The sequence below is a fragment of the Spermophilus citellus genome (assembly GCF_964194105.1).
Source record: "Spermophilus citellus genome assembly, chromosome: 3".
NCBI classification, from domain to species: Eukaryota; Metazoa; Chordata; class Mammalia; order Rodentia; family Sciuridae; genus Spermophilus; species Spermophilus citellus.
Window position 1 is genome coordinate 2,530,184 of NC_138184.1, and position 21,666 is coordinate 2,551,849.

Genomic DNA, 21,666 nt, shown 5'->3' on the forward strand with positions numbered 1-21,666 from the left:
TGGGGCCGCAGCTGGGTGTCAGGACTGCTGTATGAACTCCCGCCGGCCGGCCACCCGCGCTGCCCATAGCCGAGGCCGCTGTTTTCTAATATTTGTATTCTAATTTAATTGTTTTTTAAAAATGCAAATAAAACGGTCAAGGTGAAGCCACCGAGGCCTGTGCTGTCTGTGCCCTTTCTGTCTGTGTTGGGGGCCTGGGGACACCCAGGGGCCTCTCCCCTCCTCAGGTGCCTGTCCCCTGGGCCAGGAGGCTGGATGAGGGGTGCCTGCCCAGGCTTCCCGGGGTGGAGAAGGCAGCGGGCCCGCCAGGTGCCGTGGTCACCAGGGCAGAGCTGGGACACGGGCAGCAGCCAGTGCTGGCCAGGGTGAGGACCGTGCCTACAGCAGCCACCATGGGAGGGGGGCAGTGGCCCTGAAGAGGACAGGCCAAAGGTCTGAGCACATCCCATGGACGTGCACACGTGTGTTCACAGCCGGTGAACGTGGAAGTGAGTTCCACAGGTGGACGCCCAGGCAGTCCATGTGTACACACAGGAGTGTCCTCGGCCAGAGCAGGAGCAAGCTGACGGCTGCAGTGTGGACAGACCTGAGGACTCTGGTCAGTTGGAGCCAGATGCACAGGCCACCATGCATGACCCAATGACAGGACAGAGTCCAAGATGGACGTGGACCCACGGGTGCTGGACTGGGGAGGGATGGGGGGGTGCTCATGGGGACAGGCTTCCTCTTAGGGTGGTGGGATATTCTGAACCGGAGAGCCATGGCCACACAGTTTGTACCAGAGACCACAGGCCGTGGAGCAGGCCTTCTTGAAAGTCACAGGCCGAAGCCCAGCGCTCCCTCCTGTCCCGTGTCCCCGTGGTGTGGCCTGGGCCTGTGTGCAGCAGGTTCAGCATGGACCAGCCTGGCTCAGCAGCCGACTGCAGATGGGCGAGTGCCGGGAGGGCGGCCACAGGGTCAACATGAGCACCCTGGTGGCGTGTCCAGGCCAGAGCTGGGCCTGGCCAACTCCCACTGACAGGGAGCCAGGGGTCTGACCAGCTGGGTTGGCCTGGGCAGATCCCACCAGCCATCCTGCCCCATCCTGATGGTGGGAGGGCAGGAGGATGGGTTCTCCCTGGGGTCCTGCAAGGAGCTGTTTGGTGACCCCCAGCCCAGAGGGTACGGACAGCAGCCCAGGACTTCCTCCCATCCTGTGGGGCGCAGACCCATCTTCTCACAGGAGGTGGAAACTTGGCCGGCATGGCCTCGAGTGGGTACCAAGACCACCCAAGCCAGACCCTCCCAAAGCCTGGGCGCTGCAGATGCCCAAGGTCAGGGCTTTGCAGATTCCACCCTGACCCCCAGCCAGTTCTCCTCACCTGCCCACACGCTTGCCGCTGTCCCTCAGGCCCTGGCCCAGGTCCTGCCTGGGCACCCACCACCCATCCTGCCCCTGAGGGACCAACTGCCCAAGCTGGGCAAGAAGAGTCTGGCTGGAGCCAGAGTCGGTGTCCCAGGCCCCCCGCCCCCCCCCGGTTGACTCCCCCACAAAACACAGAGGACACCAAGATCAGGCAAGACGCCGAGCGGTCATAACAGGCTGCGTTTAGTGGTTGTTTTATGTACAAGAAAAATGATTTTTTTTCTGGTTTTTCATCATCTTTTGCCTTTTTGTTTTTTTTTTCTTACTTTAAAGCTTTCCCCCCACCCCCAAAAAGTGCATTTTTATCAATTTTTTTTTTAAATCTCCCACACTTATAAAGACTCTCAAATACAGTCTATGGAATGTCTGCTGTGCTCTGTACCCACCGGGCACCACCCTGCCCCACTCACAGGCCTGGCCCCCGTGTCCAAGGCACCTCTGTCTGGGCCGGGGGCCTGGGCAGCCCTGCCCGCCTGCCCGCCTGCCCGCCTGCCCACCCACCGCCCCACGTAGATCTAGGGTTAGTGTGAGCTCGTCTCAACTGAGATCCGGCCCCGGGGCCGGGCCCCACCTGACCCGTCCTGTGCCAGCCACCCCCACCTCTGGGGAGCTGCTTCCTCAGCTTAAATAACTTTTTAAAATAAAACTGCAAATATAAATATCTTTCTTTCTCAAAAAATAGGATTTTTGCTTTCTTTTTTTTTTTTTTTTTGGTTTTTACATTTTTCTTTTTTTTTTTTTTTCTGTTTTTCCTTTCAGTCTGTCCCACCTCCTACAGTCCCGGTGGCCCACACTGCCCCCATCCTGGACCTGGGCTGCAGCACGGCCACAGGCTGCTGCGCCCACCACCACTCAGGGGTCCAAGCAGTGCCCCGTGTCCCTGGCCACCTAAGGGGAAGAGGCCAGGGACCCTCCTGTCCCATGGTGAGGGGAAGCAGGGGGACAGCTCTGGACACACAGGGTGACACGCAGGCTGGCCCTCCCGCGTCTTACATTCACTGGGTTATGGGGTTTTTATTTTATTTTTTTGCCTTTTTTCCCCTAATCTCGGAAGGCGGGGTGGGAGGACGAGCGAGGAGCAGCGACTGGACGGGGGGCCTCTCCAGGGCCCCAGCCTGGGGCTGGCCCCACTCACACACACGGGTGCCCACACGGCCTCACCAAGATGATGGAAAGAACATTTCACTTTTTCTTTTTTTGTTTTTTTTTTTTTGTTTTTTTGTACCAGGCAGTTAAAAAAAAAAAAAAAACAAACAAAAAACAAAAACAAAAAAAAAAAAGAAAAAAGAAAACAAAAACCAAACCCCAACCACCGAAGGTGAGCCTCTGGAGTCCCAGACAGCGCCCTCCTCAGCCTCGCCGTTTCCTGAAACGCGAAAATTCAGCAGTATCTTTGGCAACACTTTATCACAACCTTAATTTAAAGAATAAAAATAAAATCGATCCACGTCTATATACAGTATGTGATTGCGCAGTCGGGGGCGGGGGTCCGGCTCTGGGCCCATGCAGACGCCGCGGCCGGGCCGGGTGGCGTTAAGGCAGAGGGCGCGGGGCAGCGAAGCGGGGGAGCTGGGCGGGGCTCAGTGCAATGCCCGAGGGGCTCCGGGTGAGTAGCTGGCGGGCAGCCTGGTCCTGCCAGAGTCCCAAGGGCTCTGTCCCCCAAATCTGGTGGCCTCTGCTGGCCAGGATGACATCAGTGATTTGAGTGGGTCTTATTGCGAGGGGCCTGGGGGTGGGAGGGCACTCGCCCCGGGGCCTCTCTGGGGACAACGACCGGTGCAAGTGCCCTGCCTGACCTGACAGTCCTCTCTGGAGCAGCTCGCCCTGTGACATCGGGGTGCAAACAGGCCAGCACCACCCACCCCGGGCCTGCCCCTTCTGCTGGCCCAGAGGGGGGATCCTGAGACATTTGGGGGGCTGATGGGCTGGAGGGTGGGGGGAGGACAAAAAGTATCTGGTAGAAACAATATGAAACATTCCGCCTTCTTACAAGCTTCCCTTTAAAGACAAAAGGATGAGACAGTTGTCACAGACAGGGTGCCAGGCCACCAAGAGGGGTGGGGATGCAGGGACGCCCCTCCGCCCCAACCAGGCATTGACAGGAGGAGCCTCGGGTCTGCGGAGCATCTATGTACAGGCCCCGCTAGACTGCGTGGGCCGGAGGGAGTCGGAGGGCACCTGGCACCGTCCCCTCCCCAACCCCGGCCCTGTCCGTGGCCTGCGGCTCGGTCTGCACCGGGCCTTTGGGAGCCCGAGGTTGGGGAGAGGCAAGTGCCATCCCTCGGTTACAGTCAGTGCCTTTGAGTAAAAAGGGGGTGGGGGGAGGCTAAGGCCCTGGAGCAGGGACCCCCGCAGCAGGGCAGCCCTGTTGGAGGGCAGGTCCCAGGGGGTGGGAGGGACATGGGGCTGGGGGATGGTTAGTCTGGCTGGTTGGAAGGCCAGCCCTCTCTCGGGCCGTCCCTGAGCTAGGGAGTAAGGGAGGTGGGTGCCCAGGACAGAGATGGCCACCATATGGCTGCAGAGACATCTCCCAACCAAGACCGGAAGTGGGCAGAGCAGGAGGCAGGCAGAGCCGCAGGACCCAGGCCCGCGGTCTGCCCTCAGCGTGGACCCCCATAGCGGGCAGACACCTGGGGGTCTCTGGTCCCTTCCGATGGCTTCCTGACCACCCCCCTCAGCCTTGGGGAACAGACGTGGATTCTATGTTTTCGGTGGGTTTTTTATTTTATTATTTTGTACAAAAATAAATTGAGTTTTAGGAATTTCTCTCTCTCTCTCTCTCTCTCTTTTTTCTTTTCAACTTTTCATAGAAGTTGGTTGCAACTTGTAAACATGTTTTTAAATTAAGAGTTAAGATAAAGTACCCGTTCCATTACAAAGTGCCAAGACTTCTAAATGTGGTTGGTGGCCTTTTTCTTTCTTCCTTCCTCTCCATTTTGTAAAATCTTGGGTTTTTATTGCTTTTGTGACACTGGAACCCCTGCCCTGCCCTTGCTCCCGGTGCCCGCCTCAGGAGGCCCTGGCTCCCTCGGCTCTCAGCGCCGTGCTGCTGCCCGCTCCTCTGAGGAAAGTATATTATATATATATATATGTCTATATATATCTATATATAAATTTTGTTTTTTAAGGAGGAAAAGAAAAATCTAAAAAGTGCTTTAAAAACGTGGGAGAAGGGCGGGGGGGCAGGGTCGAGACAAGTTTTGAATCTCCAAACATGGGGTTCTGGGGGCCTGGGGCGGTCCCCGAGGGGTGGTCCCAGGGCCACCGGCTCTGAGCCAAAAGGAAGGTGGCAGAGGCCGGGAGCTCCAGGCACCCCCGCCCCAGGCCTGGAAATAAATAGATCCGAGTCTCGAGGCCAGGACGTGCGGAGCTGCGAGGCCACAGGCGGGGTGGGAGGCGGGGGCGCTGGGGACAGCGAGGGGGAGACCCCCCCTTGGTAAGTGCCCTGAGGAAGGAGGGTGGGGAGGGGACGGGCCATTTAACGTCCGCTCAGAGCAGACAGAAATCATTTAAGGTCTCGTCTGAAAGACGCTAGAACCCCGCGCGGGGGGGGGGCAGAGGACAGCTGGCCCGGCCCCCGCTCGCCGCCCGCCTGGCCAGAGCCGGCCGCCCCCGCCGTGGGCCAGGTGGGCGACCCGCGGCCGGCGGGTGGGGGCGGAGGGAGGCGAAGCTGGCCGGTGGGCGGCCCACGTGTCTGGAGGGGGTCTGCGTGGGGGTCGGGGTCGGCGGTTCGTTCTCTTTTTTGGTTTTAGGCGAGTCCAGCTGTGAAGTTACCGTCGGTGGTGGCCCCGGGGCCTCCTCCGCTGTCGTCTCCACCGCCAGCGCCCGCTACATTCAACCGGCCCGAGCTGTCGGGGCTGGCCTCGTCCTCGTCCTCGTCCTGGTCCTTAAAGTGCTTCTCCTGGCCGTTGCGCCGGGCGTCGGGGGAGCCGGGCGCAGCGGGGGCGCCGGGGGGCGCGGCAGGCCCGGGGGCCGGGGGCTCGGGGCCGCTCCGCACGCGGGGCTTGCGGCCTCGGCGCGAGGGGACGCCGTTGCAGCCGTCCTTCTTGAGGTGCCTGTGCAGGTGGTCGGAGCGCACGAAGGTCTTGCAGCAGCTGTCGCACTGGTAGGGCCGCAGCCCCGTGTGCACGCGCATGTGGTTCTTGAGGTCGTAGTTGTGCGCGAAGGCGGCGCCGCACTGCTGGCACAGGTACGGCTTCTCCCCCGTGTGCTTCCGCATGTGCACCTTGAGCTTGTCCTGCCTGCGGGCGGACGGGCGCGAGGCAGGTCAGAGGCTGCTCCACCTACCCACCCACCCGCACCCGCACCCGCACCATGGCCCCCCGCTGGGAAGGCCGGCCACACCCGCGGAATGACCAGCTCCCTGAGATGCCCACACCCAAGTGGGGACAGGCCCCCGCGAAGCGGGAGGAGCGCAGGGCGGCCTGCGAGGCCAGCGGGCGCCCGGGTCTGGAGCGGGGTCTCCTCCCTGCTGCTGGGGGCGGTGGGCAAGGAGGCCCTAGTGCCACGGGGGTGGGGGGGTGCGGGGGGCGACTGGCGGCTGCATTCACCCCACAGGGAGCCGAAAACAGCACAGTGAGCGGGGTGGCCCTGCCCTCCCATTGCCACCCCCTGGGCACTGGTGACAGCCAGGGGACCCAAAGTTCTGATCTAAGTCCTGCACCCCGAGAAATCCCTCAGTCCTGGACACACAGGGGCGGCTGGTCCCCTGCATAACCGAGGCCCCACCTAGACAGCCGGGCCCTGCCGACTCTCCCAACCCTCGGCACCTGGGCACCCTGGCTGTCACTCCACAGCCCTGCCGGGGCCCCTGCATGCCCAGTCCTCACTGCCAGGGACACCTCGCCAGCCAGGCTCCCTCACCATCACCATCCCGCACTCCACATGGGGCTGTGAGCAGGGACAGTGGGGACCAAGTGTGACCCCAGGGCCTCTCCCTGTGCCACACGCCCCAGTGAGCAACGAGGACCCATCTCAGCACAAAGCTGGTCCCCACACAGACCTGAGGTGACAATGGTCCAGAGACCTCCCCTGCTCCCCCCAGAGGGCCAGCACATGGGGCTGCGAAGTCCGCACTCCTACTCCTCCCTCAAGGCCTCCTGTGGATGTCCCCTGCCTGCGCCTCTGCCTCTCCCAGCCCCCAAGGTCGGGCTCCTCCAGGCCCAAGACCTTCCCCTGGCACTGCCTGCAGACCTGGGCCGCTGCTCGCTCTGACCACCTGTGGCTCTCGGCTGCCCCAGGGGTCAGGACCGCTCCCTACACCACACTCCTGTCCCTTGCCATTTCTGCAGCCCCTGGAGCCAGCAGGACTCAGCCCACCTGTGTTGCCAGTCCTCAGGCATCAGGCCGCTCCCTCCGTCCACAACCCCCCCCACCCCCTGAAGTCTCTCAGGTGCCCTGCCCAGCCCTGGCGCAGGCTTGAGGCCCAGAGGGCACTGCACTACACAGAGCCCAGCTTAGGCTGGGAGGCTCAGAGAGGGGAAGTGACGTGCCCAGGGTTGCACAGCGGGCCAGGGGCCCAGCAGAGGCAGGGTGGGGGTGGAGGCAGCCCAGTTTCATCACCCCGAGCCCCGGCCTGGGTAATTATAGCCCGGCTGCCACAGGCCCTGCTTACTCAACGCTCTGCTCTGACTCAGAGGGGCCCCTGGGCTCCCAGGCCTGGGTGGGAGGACCCGGGGCCCTGGGGAGGGGGATAAAGCGGAAGCCAGCTGTGCGTGGGGGAAGGGGCCTCACGGGGACCTGCGGTGCCTCAGTTTCCCTACACTCGGCTGGGATGGGCCCCAGGGGAGGCAGGACAGACTGAGACAGCCTGGCCTCCAGAGCCCCGGGCCCGGTACGATGACCACCCTGAGTGGGAGACAGGCCCTTGGCCTCTGTGGAGCTCAGAAACCCCTGGACAGAGCTCACAGCCACCTCAGGACCCCTGCCTGGGGGAGGAAGGGTCCCAGACCGAGGATGGGCTCACAGAGTGGGAGCTGGGCTGCCTCAGCGGTGCCCTTTGCCCCCACCTGGCACTGCAGACTGGGCCCCACCCGCCCCTCCTGGCCTGCTGGGGAGGGGGCCAAGGGTGCTGGGGAGGGGTCAGCCTGGGTTCCCATCCCAGTGGGGTGGGGCTGGGAAGCTGGGACAATGGCCTCTTTCTTTGCCTTGGTAGGTGTGGCAGGGGGAACCCCATGGCGGGTGGGGGGCAGGGGGTGACGCTGAGTCACCCTGCCTGGCCAGGCCCCTGCCTGCCAGCCCTACCGCCCCCACTGGTCTGGCCTGCCTTGGTTCCACACAGCCCGGCCAGCCACCTCTGAACTCCAAGACTGCCCCCAGCAACCTGCCCCCAGCCTGGCCTTGAGTGCACCCCAGGGACTGAGTCCCTGGCTCTGTCCAGGTCAAGTCAGCCACAGGCCCTTTGCACTGGCTGTCTCTGCCTGACCACCATTTCCAGGGCTCCTCCCTGTGCTCCGTGAGTCTCGGTGCTCCTGTCTCAGTCCGCCCGCTGCCCTGGCTGCCCCACAGGGACTGTGCCTGCTCCACGTTGTGCGCCCTTGGGCCTGATCAGGGCTGCATACAGAAAGTGCCTGACAAACGTGGGCCAAATGAGATGGTTACCCGCTCGACAGACAGCTCATTCCCCAAGAGCATCCCATCCTCCCAAGGCAGAGTCAGGGAGCCCTCCTTCCACAGAGAAGGGCCACCCCAAACAGAAGAGCCGGTCAGGTCCGTGCCTGGGCTGTGCTGCTGCGGGCCACACCCAGGCCCTTTCACTTGGCTTTGAGGCAGAGCCTTGCTAAGTCGCTCAAACCGGCCTCAGACTAGGGATCCTCCTGCCTCAGCCTCCCTAGGCTGCTGGGCAGACAGGAGTAGCCACCATGCCTGGCTCATGCTATCTGTCTGACCAGGTCGTCTGTCTGGTGCCTGGGCTGCCCCCAGATGAAGCTGGAGCAACTGAGGTGGGGGATGTGCAAAGAGGGGGCTGGCTACGCCTCCCGGGGGCCGGGGCAGGGCGCGGCGGCTCACCTGGTGAAGCGGACCTTGCAGATGCTGCACTCGTAGGGCTTCTCGCCCGTGTGGGTGCGGATGTGCCGCGGCAGCTTGCCGGCGCCCTGGATGACCTTCTCGCAGATGGGGCACTTCTGGAAGGCCTTGGCACGGATCTTCTTCTCCCCCTTCTGTGACCAGGCGGGGTAGACGTCCCCCTCGTGGGCGCTGCTGAAGTACTTCAGGTAGTAGTCCATGACGCCCTTGTCGTCCGCCCGCGACTCCTCATCGCTGTCCCCGGTCCGGCCCACCGAGGACATCATCTGCTGCAGCAGCGTGCTGGCCGCCAGCCCGTCCACATCAGGCGCGTCCCCGTCCTCGCCCTCGGCCGCGCCCGACAGGAAGCCCGGAGAGTCGCCCGGCTCAGGGGCGGCCTCCGACAGCGAGGCCGCCTCCTCCTCCCCACCCCGGCTGTAGTGGCCATTCTGCGTGGTGGCCGGGGGCGCCGCTGGTGGAGGAAAGAGACCCCCGGTGGGGGCGTCCTCATCCCGCTCTGGCCACAGGCCCGGGTTGCTGTCACCCTCGTCCCCGTCTCCTGCTGGGGGCCGCTCGGCCGGGGGACCTGGTCCGTAGAAGTCCAGGCCGTTGCAGTCGCCGGCTGCCACGGCTGCCACGGCAGCGGCCACGGCCTCCTTGGTGGCATCCAGGTCATCCTCGGAGGCCCCGAAGGCCGGCCAGGGGAAGGCGGCGGCGGCGGCGGGGGGCAGGCTGTTCATGGGGTTGCTCTGGAAGAACTCGAGGTACTCCTTGGCCCGCAGCAGGTTGCGCTGGCCCATCTGGTCCACCAGCTCCAGCTGCCCCGCGTCGGCGCCCGCATCGGCCGCCAGGATCTGCCGGTCCAGGAGGTCGGCGCACACGTGGCTCACGGCCGGGATCTCCAGCAGGCGGGCGGCGCTGAGGATGTCGCCCACGTTGGCCGTGCTGACCGTGAGCGTGGCCGTGTAGGCGAAGTCCATGAGCGCCGTGAGCGCCTCGGCACTGACGAAGTCGATCTCGTACACGTTCTGCTGGTCCACCACGGCGCCCGACGTGAACAGCTTCTTGAAGTACTGGCTGCAGGCAGCCAGCACGGAGCGGTGCGTGGGGAACTCGCGGCCCTCCACCAGGATGACCACGTCGCACAGCAGGCCCTGCGTGCGCTGCTCATTCAGCCCGCTCAGGATGTCACTGCTGTGGTCGGGGAACGGGATCCCGATGGGGCCGTCCACGCCGCCGGCCATCTTCCGCGTGAGACCTGCAGAGGGAAGAAGGGGCTCATGAGCGGGGCCTGGGACCGCGGCAGTAGCACCTGGCCTCACCCCACCTGGTCTCCCTGGCCAGACGTGAAGGCACTCGGGGGTCCTGAGCTGTCTCACTGACGTGACACCGTGCTGGCCAGACCTGTGCCCAGCCTGGAGGACAGAAGGCCTGCCTGAGGGGCACGGAGGTCTCGGCACACACGCACGAGCTGGGTTCCCACGAGTCGGAGCCCAGGAGCCACCACTGCGCACCCCTGCCCCGGGGGAGTGAGAAGGCAGCTGGGGAACCCCCGGAACACAGCCTCTCTGCTGCCCCAAGACCTGCAAGAGTGAGGCCAAAACTTGGCACCCAGGCTGTGCCCCGGACAGGGCCAAGGGCACCGTGGACGGGCCCTATTGCAGCAGGGCTGGGGACTGCTGGAACGTCTTCCTGCCTCGTGAGCCCCCAGGACGGGCTCAGCCCTGGCAGTGAGTAATAGGGAAAACCAGGCACCGCCCAGGCCGTCCCCTAAGGAGTGGCAGGGGGCCGGGGGCTCTGTCCACCTCCAGTCCCACAGCTGGCTCTGGCAGGTCTTCTGTCCAGCTGTGCTGTCCAGCCCAGCGGAGGACCCTGGCATACCCTGGGCCTCACTGTCCCCATCTGTCAAATGGGCAGAGGTCTCTGGAAGGGCCGGCCCTGGAGAGACTGTCCGTCCCGCCCCTCTTCCCCACCCCTCCTCCTTCCGCCGTGACTCACCCGCCCACTCGGGCACTTGTGCAACCCTCTGGCTCCTGTCCCCACCCTCCACCCTCTCCAGGGAGCCCGGCTGCCCCACGCCACCCAGCACAGCCCACATTCCTCCAGGTCCTCTGGGCCCAGCGGCTCCCAGGCCAGAACCCCTGGATGTCACCCAGGACAGGGCCAAGACCCCCACCCTACCTCCCAGCCCTGTGGCCCGCCCAGCCCTGACCCCTGTGAGCCTGGTGAGGCCAGCAAGCGAGGCCCAGCAAAACCCAAAGCCACGGCCGCTCTCCCCCCAGGGTGGCCCTTGGCGCAGGGTCCAGCCGGGGCCACAAGAGGCCTTTGTGTGGCTGCTCGCTTCCTGGGACTCACGGCCCCTCGGCAGCCCGCCCACCCTTTCCCGCTGCACCAGCTGCTCACTCCCCGTCCCTGGCCTGGGGGGAGGCTCGATGGCTGCTGGGAGGGGGGGGGCTGGGGCGACCCTACACGCGGCGTGGCGGGAAGCCTCCCAGGAGCCCCCTCCGGTGGCTTCCACCCCCTGCCACCATCTGCCGTCTGGCCCCGGGCCTCGGGCAGCATGTGGGCAGATGGGGCTCTGGATCAGAGAGCCCTAGCCCCCCCGCCCGACACGGGAGGGACGGGACCTCTGACCCAGGCTACCAACGCCCCAAGATGGCCACCCTGGTCCGCTCTCCCCTCAGGTGACCTGGGGTCCCCTCGGGAATGGCTTAGAGGTGTCTCCAGGGGCCTCGGGGCTGGGACCCGAAATGGTCCAAGTGACTCAGCCCTCGCGGTGGCTGCCCCACCCCCTCCGGCAAAACCACCCTGGCGTCCCACCAGGCGCCGGGCTCTGAGGGCCAGGGGCTGCCACAGCCCTATTTTAAGTGCTAAGATGCCCGGACTCCAGGCCACCATGGGGCCTAGCTGGGCCAGAGGGTCCGTGCCTCTGCCCTCTCCCTCCCAGATGTCACCAGAGACCATCTCACCCCAGGCCAGGCCTGGGCAGACACCACACAGGAAAGCACCCCGGGTGCCCAGGCCCTCACTCGACAGAGGAGGAAACCCAGACCCAGAGAAGACCAGAGTCCTAGCCAAGGGCACCCAGCAAGGCTGGCCACAGGGGCTGGCCCCGGCCCTGGAGTCCACACCGGCTGAGCAGACACCGACCCACGCCCACTCCAGGAACACCAACCACCTGCCGCCACACCCGGGCCACCACCCCCACCTGGGCCTCTGGGGGCCTCTCCCTGAGAACAAGGCCCAAGACCCTGGGGTCCCAGGAACACGGAGCAGCTGTGCGCCTCCGACCCTCTGCACCCACCACTCCTCCCTGGGGGTCTAGGGTTCCCCTCCATGTAGGTGACCCAGCTGTCACCCGACAGAGTAGGTGCCATGCCTTCTCCCCAGGAAGCCCACCCCACACTGGCCCAGACCCACCCTCGGGGCCACCAGTCACAGCAGCTCCGCCCCCAGGTCCCTGTGGGGTTTCCGGGGCTGCCGGGTGCTGACTCGGCGGGCGGGCGGCAGGCCCCAGCAGGCCCCTCCAGGACTGGAGCCGCACCTGGCTCCCCAGCCTGGCCTCCTCAAGGGGCACACAGTAGGGCCACAGCACCCGGCCCCGCCCACCCCTGGCTTCTGGTGCGGAGGCAGGGATCCAGGCTGCCTGGGAGCCCTCCCTGCGCCCTCAACCTCCTTCCGTCCCCGACCCCAAGAAGCTGGGGTGATGGACCCCTGCTGAGGACAGCGGCAGTGGGAACAGGCTGAGCAAAACGGGGCTTGCCCCCCCAAGGTCACGCGGCAGGCTGGGGTGGGGGCGGCGAGGGGCTGAGCAGGTGATTGCTATCAGCTGCCTTCCTGGAGGGCACTTCCGGGGCAGTGAAGTTTGGGGGGGGGGGCGGCCCCCTCCCCACCCAGGGAGGGAAGAGGACAGTCAAGGGGAGGGCCAGCAGGTTCAGGTCGACCCCCTGCAACCACTTGACCTTGAACCAGAGGCACCACTCTCAGAGCCTCAGTCTCCTGGGGAGGGGGCGACGGCAGTATGAAGGGCCCCTTTACAGCCAGGGAGCACGAGGACAGGTCCATGGGCAAGGTCTGCCTGAGGACCCGGTGCATACCACACGGGGCCCAGAGGGCAGGCCAGCCAGGCCGTCAAACCCCACAACGTCACCCTGCTGCTGGCTGAGGAAGAGGGTGGGAGAGCCTGGGTGGGAAACCAGAGGGCACAACCAGACCCAGAGAGGGTGGGCAGCAGCCCAAGGTCACACAGCAAGTCGGCAGGCAGGTGTGGCTGCCAGGCCCCGCCCAGCAGCCCCTGCCCTCCCAGTCAGGAAGCCTGTGTGGCAAGGTTGGTCCAGAGGGTTACCCCGCCCAGACCTGGTGCCAATTCCCGCCTGGCCCGGGCTTCATGGGACAGGAATGCAGGGTCCTGATCAAGGGGCACCAACAGCCTGACGGCCGCCAGCCGGCCCCCTGCCCACCTGTCCTCCTGCCCTCACAGGCAGGCAGGCCTCCCCCAGGCCAGGCAGGGCGCAGGCAGGCCCTCGGCCATTTTACATGTCCATTTATTGCCCTAAATGGGGAGGGGCTTCCTGCCCAGGCCTTAAAGGGCCAGAGGAAGGAAAGCAGCTGCCTGGTGGGAAGTGTGTGGGTGTGGGTAGGGATGGAGACAAGGAGGCCCTGGGGACCCCAGGTGACCCCTCAGTCCTGGGTGGGGCTGCAGCCCACCCTGTTCCACTCTCAGTGTAGTCACAGGCCAGAAGCCGAGTCCAGAGTCTGGTTCCGAGACAGCATCAGGAAACTGGAGGTGGGGAGGGAATGAGCTTCCTGTCACCAGGGGTGAGCAGGACCTGACTCCTAGCATCCCAGCTCTGTCCACCTCGTCCTGCCCGAGGCTGCCTGCACCTGCTACCCAAGATGCCCAAGAGTGGCAGAGTGACCTGGAAGGACCTGCTCTTCTCCACCGATCCACCTCTCCTGGAGGCACACCCCCTGACACCTGGGCCATCTGCAGCACCCCACCCAGCCTGGAAGCCCCGGGTGAAGGGACCCTGGCGCCCAGTGGCCTGCCTGCAGGATCCGGACAGAGCCCTCCTGCCAGACATCCTGATAGGAGGTGGTACTGGACCTTGTTTTCCAGTCAAACCAGAAAGGCGTGGGTGGGACACTTCCAACGAGTGGCCATGGCTGTCCACAGCCCGCTGGGGGGACAGATGGAGGGGCTGGGCCTTTGTCCACAGGCCTCATGAGTGCCAGATTCTCTGCAGGGCACCTCCTGTGCCACGGGGCTCTGAATTCGGGTCTTGTGGGCCTCTCAACAGAGTCCTGTACAGGTCGACCCTCACCACCCCAGGAGGGAGGGTCCACAATCACTGCCCCATTTTACAAGTAGAAAACAGGCACAGAGAGGGAAAGGGACTTGCCCAGGGTCACACAGCAAAGCTGGAATTTGAACACAGGCCATCTAACTGACTAGTCCTGCCTAACTAGTCCTCCCAGGTCTCCTTATTTCCCTTCCTCCAACACAGCCCCAGGTACCACCATGGCATGAACCCCCCACACACCCTGAGGCCAAAGACTCAGGCTGGCCTCTTCTCAGGCCCCTCAGAGATCCTGCAATGGCACAGAGAATGGAGAGGTCACCCGGGGCCTGGGGACAGGGCTGGAGGACAGCTGACACCCGCCAACTCAGGGTGCCAGGTCTAACCCCTCCAGTCCAGTACGGGGGGGGGGGGCCCTCCCCAAGGCCCTGACACAGCGCAGCAGTTGCTCAACACTTGCTCCCGCATAGAACGACACCCGGGGTGAAGATGCTCTCCCTGTCCCACTGATGGGGACGCTAAGGCAGGCAGAGAGCAAGGGACCAGTCTGGGTGGGGTCAGGACCATCCCGCACAGCCTGCTCTCCAGGGCCACCGGAAGGCAGTTCTGGTCTATCAGGTGCGCGTGGCCCAAGGTAACTGTCAGGGGTTACTGAGGGTGTCTCTGGTGGCCAAAGCCCACTCCCAATACCCAGCAGATCCCTAAGAGCCCTAAGCAGACCCAGCTGCTTCCTCCACAAGGGGTAAGGGGAGGTCAGAGGGACCTGCAGACGCCACTTGGAACCCTAAGACAATGCTGCTGTCACAGGACAACCACGGGCCTGGGGGCCTGTCCAAGGTCACAGAACAAGTGGGCCAGCATTCCATTCCCAGACCACCCCCTGCACAGCCAGTCTGCCTTACAGGCCTGGCCAGGAGTTCTGGCTCTAGAGCAGAGACTTGGGTTGCCTCTAGTACAAACCTCAAAATCCAGAGCCCTGTCCGCCTCACAGGCCAAAGTGTGGGATTGGAGTGCTACAGCTAAGCAGGGGTAGGGAGGGGTCCCCTGTGCACATGGCACACTTAAAAGTGTCTACCATAGCACACTGGCAGGCAGGAGGACTGGAGCCTGTGCTGTGTGACCTCAAGAATCTCAATGGCCCTCTCTGAGCCTCAATGTCATCCTTGGGCGAAGCTGTAGTGACAGTAGAGAGGGCTCTACCTCCAACCTCCTCACACTCTGGGAGACACAGGTGAGCAGGTGCCGGTTGTGACACAGGTACTAGAGACACTTGGGAAAGGCCCCATGCTGGGAAACAACCAAAAGAGTCAGACCCAGCACTGGCTGGGTGACCTTGGGCTGCTCTCGGTCTCCCTGCGCCTCCACATCCTCTGCCCCAGTTCAGGTGCTGCCTCCCCTCTGGACCTCAGTTTCCTCCTATAGCAGCAGGGACGACGACCAGGTCAATCCAGCTACACATCAGATGGCCTCAAAGAAAGAACAGACCAAAACCAACCAGGACGAGCCAAAGCCTAAGGACCCCTCCCTGCTGGGCCTGGGCCACCTGCCTCCACTAGCCTCAAGTCTCCCCAAGGAGCAAGGGCCATCAGCACCCCAACATCGGCTCTTCCTCCCTCTGCCAAGAGTTGCGCGGCTCCCAGCCCCGGCCAGGGTGCTGACTGGCCACCACACAGCCAGTCAGAACTGAATAATAAATACCACCCAAGTGACCCACGAATTAAAATTTCAGTGTCCCCGTTGGCTCCTCTTTCCTTGGTGAGGCTTGGCTTTCCCGGCTGCGGCTCTACCCCCTCCCCCAGGCTCGTCTCCACAGCGATGGCTGGCGGTAAACAGAGCCCCGAGCCCAGCCTTAGGTGCCAGGCCCAGCCAGGCCCAGCGATGCAGGGCCCCTCGGGGGGTGGCCCTCAGGGGAAATGGTCTCTGCCTGGAGCCCTACACCGGCAGGCAGCAGTGGCAGAGGCCGGACCTGGGCCCCTGCCCCAGCCTGGGCTCCAGGGACCTCTCCCAGGCCAGGCCTGCCAATAGGAAGTGACCGGCTGGTGGCGGGGAGGCCCCCCCAGTGTGGGAGCGGCACACTCAGGGTTACGCCCTGGCCCTGTCGGGGGTGGGGGGGGCTGACATGGAATCCCGGACGCCCTCTCCAGCCGGCTCCAGGAGGCAGCTGGTAGGGAGGAGGGGGTGGCGGGTAAGCCACCCGCCACCCATGGGTGACCCTGGTGGGCCCCTCTGCGGGAAGGGGCATCCACACCTCTGACTTCCGCCGACTGGCGAGGGGGAGAGGGGAGCTGCTTGCCTCCCCGCCAACTCGTGGCTGCATTCCGCCAGCAATTAATAGGAGCCGACTGGGTGCCTGGGCCTGCTTGGATAGCAGCGTCCTGCTGCGGCCCTGGGCTGCTGGGCCTGTTGGCCGGCGCGGGCAGGCCGGGCCTCCGAGGCCCCGCAGAGGCCCGGCCCTGGGGAGCGCACCGGCTGCGGAGCTCGGCTGAGCCCCCTGCCAGGCTCGCAACCCCAGGCCGGGAAGGGGCCGCGAAGGGGCCGGGAGGGGGAGGGGGCCGATCGCACTCGCTCGCCCCTCCTGCCCCGGCGCCGGGCTCGCACGTGGTGCTGGCGTCAAGGAGAGGGGGGGAGTCCGGCCGGAGGAGACGGGGTCACGCGCTCCGGGGGCCGGGGCTGTCCTCCGCGGGCTGGGGCGCGCGGCGCGAGGACCAGGCGAGGCGCTGGAAGGGCCTCCACCCCGCCGCGGCCCCCAGGCCCGGGCCCGCGCGCGCTCCTACCTCCTTCCCGGGCAGCGCGAGGGGCCCGGCCCCGGCGGCGGCGGCGGCGGCGGCTGCGGCTGGGCTGACTCCCCGAGGCCCGGGAGGCGGCAGTGCGCCTGGCCCCGCGCCACCCCCCGCCGCCGGCGGCCAATCCCCACCCGGGCTGGGGGGAGGGCGATGCAAATTACCCCGGATCTGGGCCCGCCCGCCCGCCTCCCCCGCGCCCGGCCGGCCAGCGCCAGGCCGCGCATCCCCGGGCTCGCCTGCGCCTCACGGCCGCCGGCCGCCGCCCTCCCCGGGGAGCGCCCTCCGGGAGGGGCCGGTGCCCGGCGGGGGGCCGCAGGGAGGGGGCTGGGCACTAGTTACACAACAGGCGGGAGGGGCTGGCGGGCGAGGAGGGGGCGGCGGCGGCCGCGCAGCCGGAAGCTGGGACCGCCACCGGCCCCCGGCGAGGCAGCCCGCACGCCCCGCCCCGTCCGGACCCCGCCCCGCGCCGCGCCACCGTGAGCGCCCATTGGTTCTCCGGCCCGCCGTTCACCGCCCCTCCTCCGCACCGCCCCTCCCCGTGTGCCGCCGCGGGCCGCCGGCGCGGAGAACCCTGGGACTTGCAGTGCGCGCCGCTTGCCACCTGCGGACAGTGAGGGACTGGGGAACTACGACGCCCAGAGGGCCCAGCGCCCGCGCCCGCCCACCCCACCCCTTCCCTCTCCTTTGCAAAGCCCCCCTCCCTGTTTTTTCAGCCCCCTCCCCCCCATCCCCCATGGAGCTCCATCCTGGCCAACTCCAACGTCTGCACGCAGCACCGAATAGGCCCCCGGGGGGCGAGAGCGCCCCCAGTACACCGCTGCAAAGTTAGCACGCGACGCGCCCCCCTATCACCCCACGCCGGCTCCCCCCACCCTCAGTGCAGCCCCGCTTCCCCTCCCCCGCTCCCCTCGCGTCCGGGAGCCCCGAAAAGCCATGCACGGTTGGGGGGGGTCTGGCGCACAAGCCCATGCACTTCGCCCCCAATCCCCTCTACCGGGCGGCGCCCCCTCCCCGCTCTTGGGATCTTGGGCGCCTCCAGCCTCCGGGCTGCTGCCAAGCACCCCCTCCTCTGAAACTTAGGGGACGTCCCCGGATCTCCCGTGGCCCAGAGCGCAGAGTGGGCGCAGCGCCCCCGGCCCGTCCCCGCCCTGCACCCCGTGTCCCGGGCCTCGCCGGGCGCTGACTTACCTCGCGGGGCCGGGCCGGGGCCGGGCCGGGGCGCGCGGGGCCGGGGCCCGGAGTCGGGACTGGGCGCCCTCGGCCGCTGGCCTCCCGGGTCCGCGGCACTCGCGCTGCCCTCGCTCGCGCTGCCCGCGTCGCTCCTCGCTCCGGCGGCGGCGGCGGCGGCGTCACTGCCCCTACAGTAACTGTACAGTACAGCCAAAGCCCCGTATGATGCTCGCGACTCCCTTCCTGGTTTCTCCGAGGGCAAGAGGGGTCCTCCCTTGTCTTAAAGGTGCCGCAGCCGCCGGCCCCCCCACGCCCAGCCCGCCCCCCCAGCCCGGCCTCGGAGGCCAGAACAGGCTCGGCAGGTCGGCTCTTGCCACGTCCCTGCCCTCCCGTGGGGCTTCGCCCGCTGCGCCGGGGAGACCGGGCTGTTATTAGGTTTTGGCAAGTTGGGGGGGTCCGGCCCGCCCCGGCGCGCCCCCCCCTCCTTTGACCTCTCCGCCCCGCTGCGCGGCGCAGTGCCAGCTTGCCAGCTTATCTGGCTCCAGAGCTCCCCGGGGCGCGGGGGGAGCGGCCCCCCGGGTGCAGGGGGTGGGGGCCTCCAGATAAACAGGCCCCCCAGCCTCTGCGCAGGGCGGGGTGCGGGGGGGGCTCGGGCTTTGCCCCCGACGCCTGGGGCGTGGCAGGATGGCAGCGGGGGCGGGGAGCGCTGTGCGCACTGCGAGGACCTAAGCGGGCGTGGGTCGTGCTGCCCCGGCAGCTGGGGGTGGGCGGCGCGGGAGCGGGTGGGGACCCTCGGGGCCAGGCGCCTGCCCTCCCGAGGCCTCAATTTGCCCAGCCGGCGCAAAAGATTCGGGGGCGGGCTTTCCAATGACAGCGCGGGTGCGCTGGGCTCCCGGGTCCCTCAATGAAACAGCCAACCTGCCCTCCTGCGATTATATAAAGGAGTCGCCTCCACCCGCTGCGCCAGGGGCGTAGCGGGGGAAGGGGTTGGCGAGGGGCGGGGAGGGCGGTTGTTTTCCCGGCTTCCCGAGTTCCCCCACCCAGCTGCGGGCCCCTGGGCGGGACGGGGAGCCGGCCCGGGACGCCTGGGTCCTGCGGGCAGCTCCCGCAAAGATCTTCGTGGCTTGCGGGGGACGGAGGTGGGGAGTGGGGAGGCGTTGGCTCAGCCCAACTTTTTTTCCCTGTCCATTTCTCCCACTTCCTCCCGGTCGTGGGAGAGGTCCGGCGGAGGAGGGGGAGGGCGAGGAGGGGACAAGCGGTGAGAACAGCGTGACCCGGCCCAGCCGGCCTCCAGCTGCATACAGTAGGCGCCCGGGAAGAGCTGGCTGGGTGCGATCATCTACCGGTGGCGGGACGGCGGCGGGACGGAGGTGATTCCAAACCTCAGTTTCCCCTTCCGCATCCCCTGGGAGGGAAAATGTGGACACCCGCTTTCTCCGCCTTCAGTGGACGCTTGTCCAGTGACTGGATCTGCGCGAGGGTCCGTTGGCCTCCATGCTAACGTGCAATCCCGTTGTCGTTAGCTTTATTTCTTGTTATTATTGTTATTATGACCACCCCTACCTTACAGGCAGGAAACTACCGCTGGCCTGCCTGAATTTACCGGGTCTGCTCTGACTTCAAAGCCTCGCCTCCCCCCAAAACACACATTATTGCTTTTTCGCACAACATATTAAAAGCGCCTTTCAACACCCAAACGGGTTGAATTGGCTTTTGTAATAATAATTTGGCTTCAAGGGGAAACCCAGGAGGCCCCCAGAGGGGAAGTAACAGCCCCAGGACTTGCAGCCTGAAACCAGCCAAGTAGGTGGGAAGGGACCTAGGGAGGGGCCACGTCGGTCCAGGGTGAGGGTGGAACCCAGGAACTTTGCTCTGCGAACCTGGGAAAGAAACCCTCTTCCTTAAACCGCCAGGTCGTATCTCCGCCCCAGCAGGAGGCCAGTGGAAGCCCCACTCACAGCACCCGCGCTGCGGTGGGCTGCCCCTCCAGGGCCTAAGCCCCGCCCCTGCCCCAGCAGCGGTGACTCGGTTTCCCCCGATGTACCGCCATCCACAGATATCCTTAGGGAAAGGGGATAGAAAGCCTGGGGCAATTCACGGCCGACAACCTCACTCAGAAGGGCCAGGGAGTTCGCAGGGAAGATTGGCGTTTAATCTAATCCTTATTACCGCCCTGAGAAAGAGCAAGGAGGAGGATTTCCATCTTACAGTTGAGGAAAGAGACCCAGAGAGGGACAATGAGCACGAATGTCAACTGCAGCCTCCTTTAGCTCTGGTCCCCAGAGCAGAGAAGTGGCTCCCCGACACCGTGCCTACCCTACCCTGTGGTGAAGGCAGGAGGGAGGGAGGCACTGATTTGTCCTCACCCCTATTGTCAAGTGGCTTCTTCCTCTCCCCCCACCTGCCATCCCGCAGAAAAAAAGGCACAGTGGCCTGCTGGTGTCCTCTTAGCTACTCTGAGTCTAAGGCAGGAGGATTACTTGAACCCAGGAGTTCAAGGCCAGCCTAGGCAACACAGGGACCCCTTCTCAGGGGAGAAAAAAAAATCTAGTTTGATACTATTTTTTAAAAAGTATAAAAGATTGAGTTAGGAGCAGGGTCCAGCGGTGCCTGTCTGCCCTCTCAGCTCTTTGGGAGTTACAGGCAGGAGATGGCAAGTTCAAGGCCAGCCTGGAAAATTTAGTGAGACCCCGTCTCAAAAGAATTAAAGAGGGAAAAAGAAAAGGTCGACGTGTAGCTCAGTGATACAGACACACCCCGTCACCCCTGCCAGTCCAATCCCCAGTACCAGAAAAATAAATAAATAAGTCAATGATTTAATTACTGTGCGGCCTTGGACAGGTTACTTAGCCTTTCTGATCCTTTGAATCCTTTGGAGAGAGTAAATTGAAGAGACTTCCTAGTGTTGTAACAAGAGTAGAAACGATGGTGACGGTAACAGCAGTATCTGCACAAGGAACAGCCTCGTAGGTGACAGATGTCATTCTGTCATTATTATTTGGGTCCTGCCCTAGATGGCCATGCAGGCTACTGTAGCTCATCAGTGGAGGTCTGTGCTTTTGGGTGTGCAGTGAACACTGCGCACAGACTCAGGGAAGGGAAGGAGCTTGCGGATACACGGGGAGTCCTTGAGGGAAGGAGCTGGACCCCATCAGCTAGAGTGTGGAAAACTTACAGAACGTCCTGGTTCTGTTTTGTTTGCGGTGCTGGGGATTGAACCCAGGGCCTTGTGCCTGCGAGGCAGGCCCTCTACCCGCTGAGCTGTGTCCCCACCTCCTACAGAATGTTTTAAACAATTCTTGCAGCCACCAGTGTGCTTCCAGGGGGCCGCTGGAGCCTGGCGGGGGGGCAGGGTGAGGTCCAGCTCCTGCTGTCCTCTTTGGATCTTTTGGATTTTGTGTGCTGTACATATTCATCACCATAAAATTGAAAAACCTTTAGAGCACCCTGACTTAACTCTTCAGCCTCCAGAGCGAAGAGGAGGCCTAGAAGGGAGAGGAGATTTGCGAATCATACATCTGACGGGGCCTGCACCCTGTTCCCCAGGAGCCTTTAAAGCTCTACAACAAAAAGATGGTGATTACAAGTGAGTCAAGGACTCAGTGGACATTTCTCAACCAGGAATAGGCCGCGGCCGTCAGACGCCAAAATGCTCGGCTGCACCGACCACCAGGGACCACGAGGCTGGCGACCCTGGTCCCACTCACCCAGCTCCTCCGTGGGCCCGAGCCAGGGACTCCGGGGAGCCTGCGCCTGGGAAGCGGCCTGGGACCCCTGGGAAGGTGGAGGGAGCAGGCGCCATGGGACCCGGAGTGCCACACCTAAGTAAGCACCGCAGGAGTAGGCCAGCTGTCCACACACACAGGGCCAGGGCCACAGCAGGGCCATTCGCCATGATCACCAAGGGACTCAAATGTGGACAACTAACGCACGGGTGCACAGGGTGGCCCATGCCACCCCAAGAGTCCCCGGCCACAAGCAGGAGCAAGGGGACACCGCAGCA

The 21,666-nt window shown here is 64.6% G+C and overlaps 1 protein-coding gene across 3 annotated transcripts; it reads right to left on the reverse strand.

Annotated features, from left to right (window-relative positions):
• Positions 1 to 2,080: 2,080 nt before the first annotated feature.
• ZBTB7A (zinc finger and BTB domain containing 7A) lies at positions 2,081 to 18,081 on the reverse strand. 3 transcript variants are annotated; one of them, XM_081284255.1, is made up of 3 exons: positions 17,682 to 18,081; positions 8,414 to 9,668; positions 2,081 to 5,646 (listed from the first exon to the last, which is right to left on the reverse strand). In XM_081284255.1, exons 2-3 carry the CDS (start codon positions 9,652 to 9,654, stop codon positions 5,154 to 5,156), a joined length of 1,734 nt encoding a protein of 577 aa, XP_081140381.1. In that variant the 5' UTR covers positions 9,655 to 9,668; positions 17,682 to 18,081; the 3' UTR covers positions 2,081 to 5,153. The 3 variants fall into 3 exon arrangements, with proteins under 3 accessions (XP_081140381.1, XP_081140380.1, XP_081140382.1); XM_081284254.1 differs by lacking the exon at positions 17,682 to 18,081 and adding an exon at positions 16,485 to 16,621; XM_081284256.1 differs by lacking the exon at positions 17,682 to 18,081 and adding an exon at positions 15,959 to 16,271.
• Positions 18,082 to 21,666: the final 3,585 nt, after the last annotated feature.

Excerpts from the sequence above, each read along its gene's own strand:
- ZBTB7A (XM_081284255.1), bottom strand. The coding sequence starts at position 9,654 with ATGGCCGGCGGCGTGGACGGCCCCATCGGGATCCCGTTCCCCGACCAC. Across the intron at positions 5,647-8,413 it reads TGCAAGGTCCGCTTCACCAG|GCAGGACAAGCTCAAGGTGC; the intron begins GTGAGCCGCCGC and ends GTCCGCCCGCAG.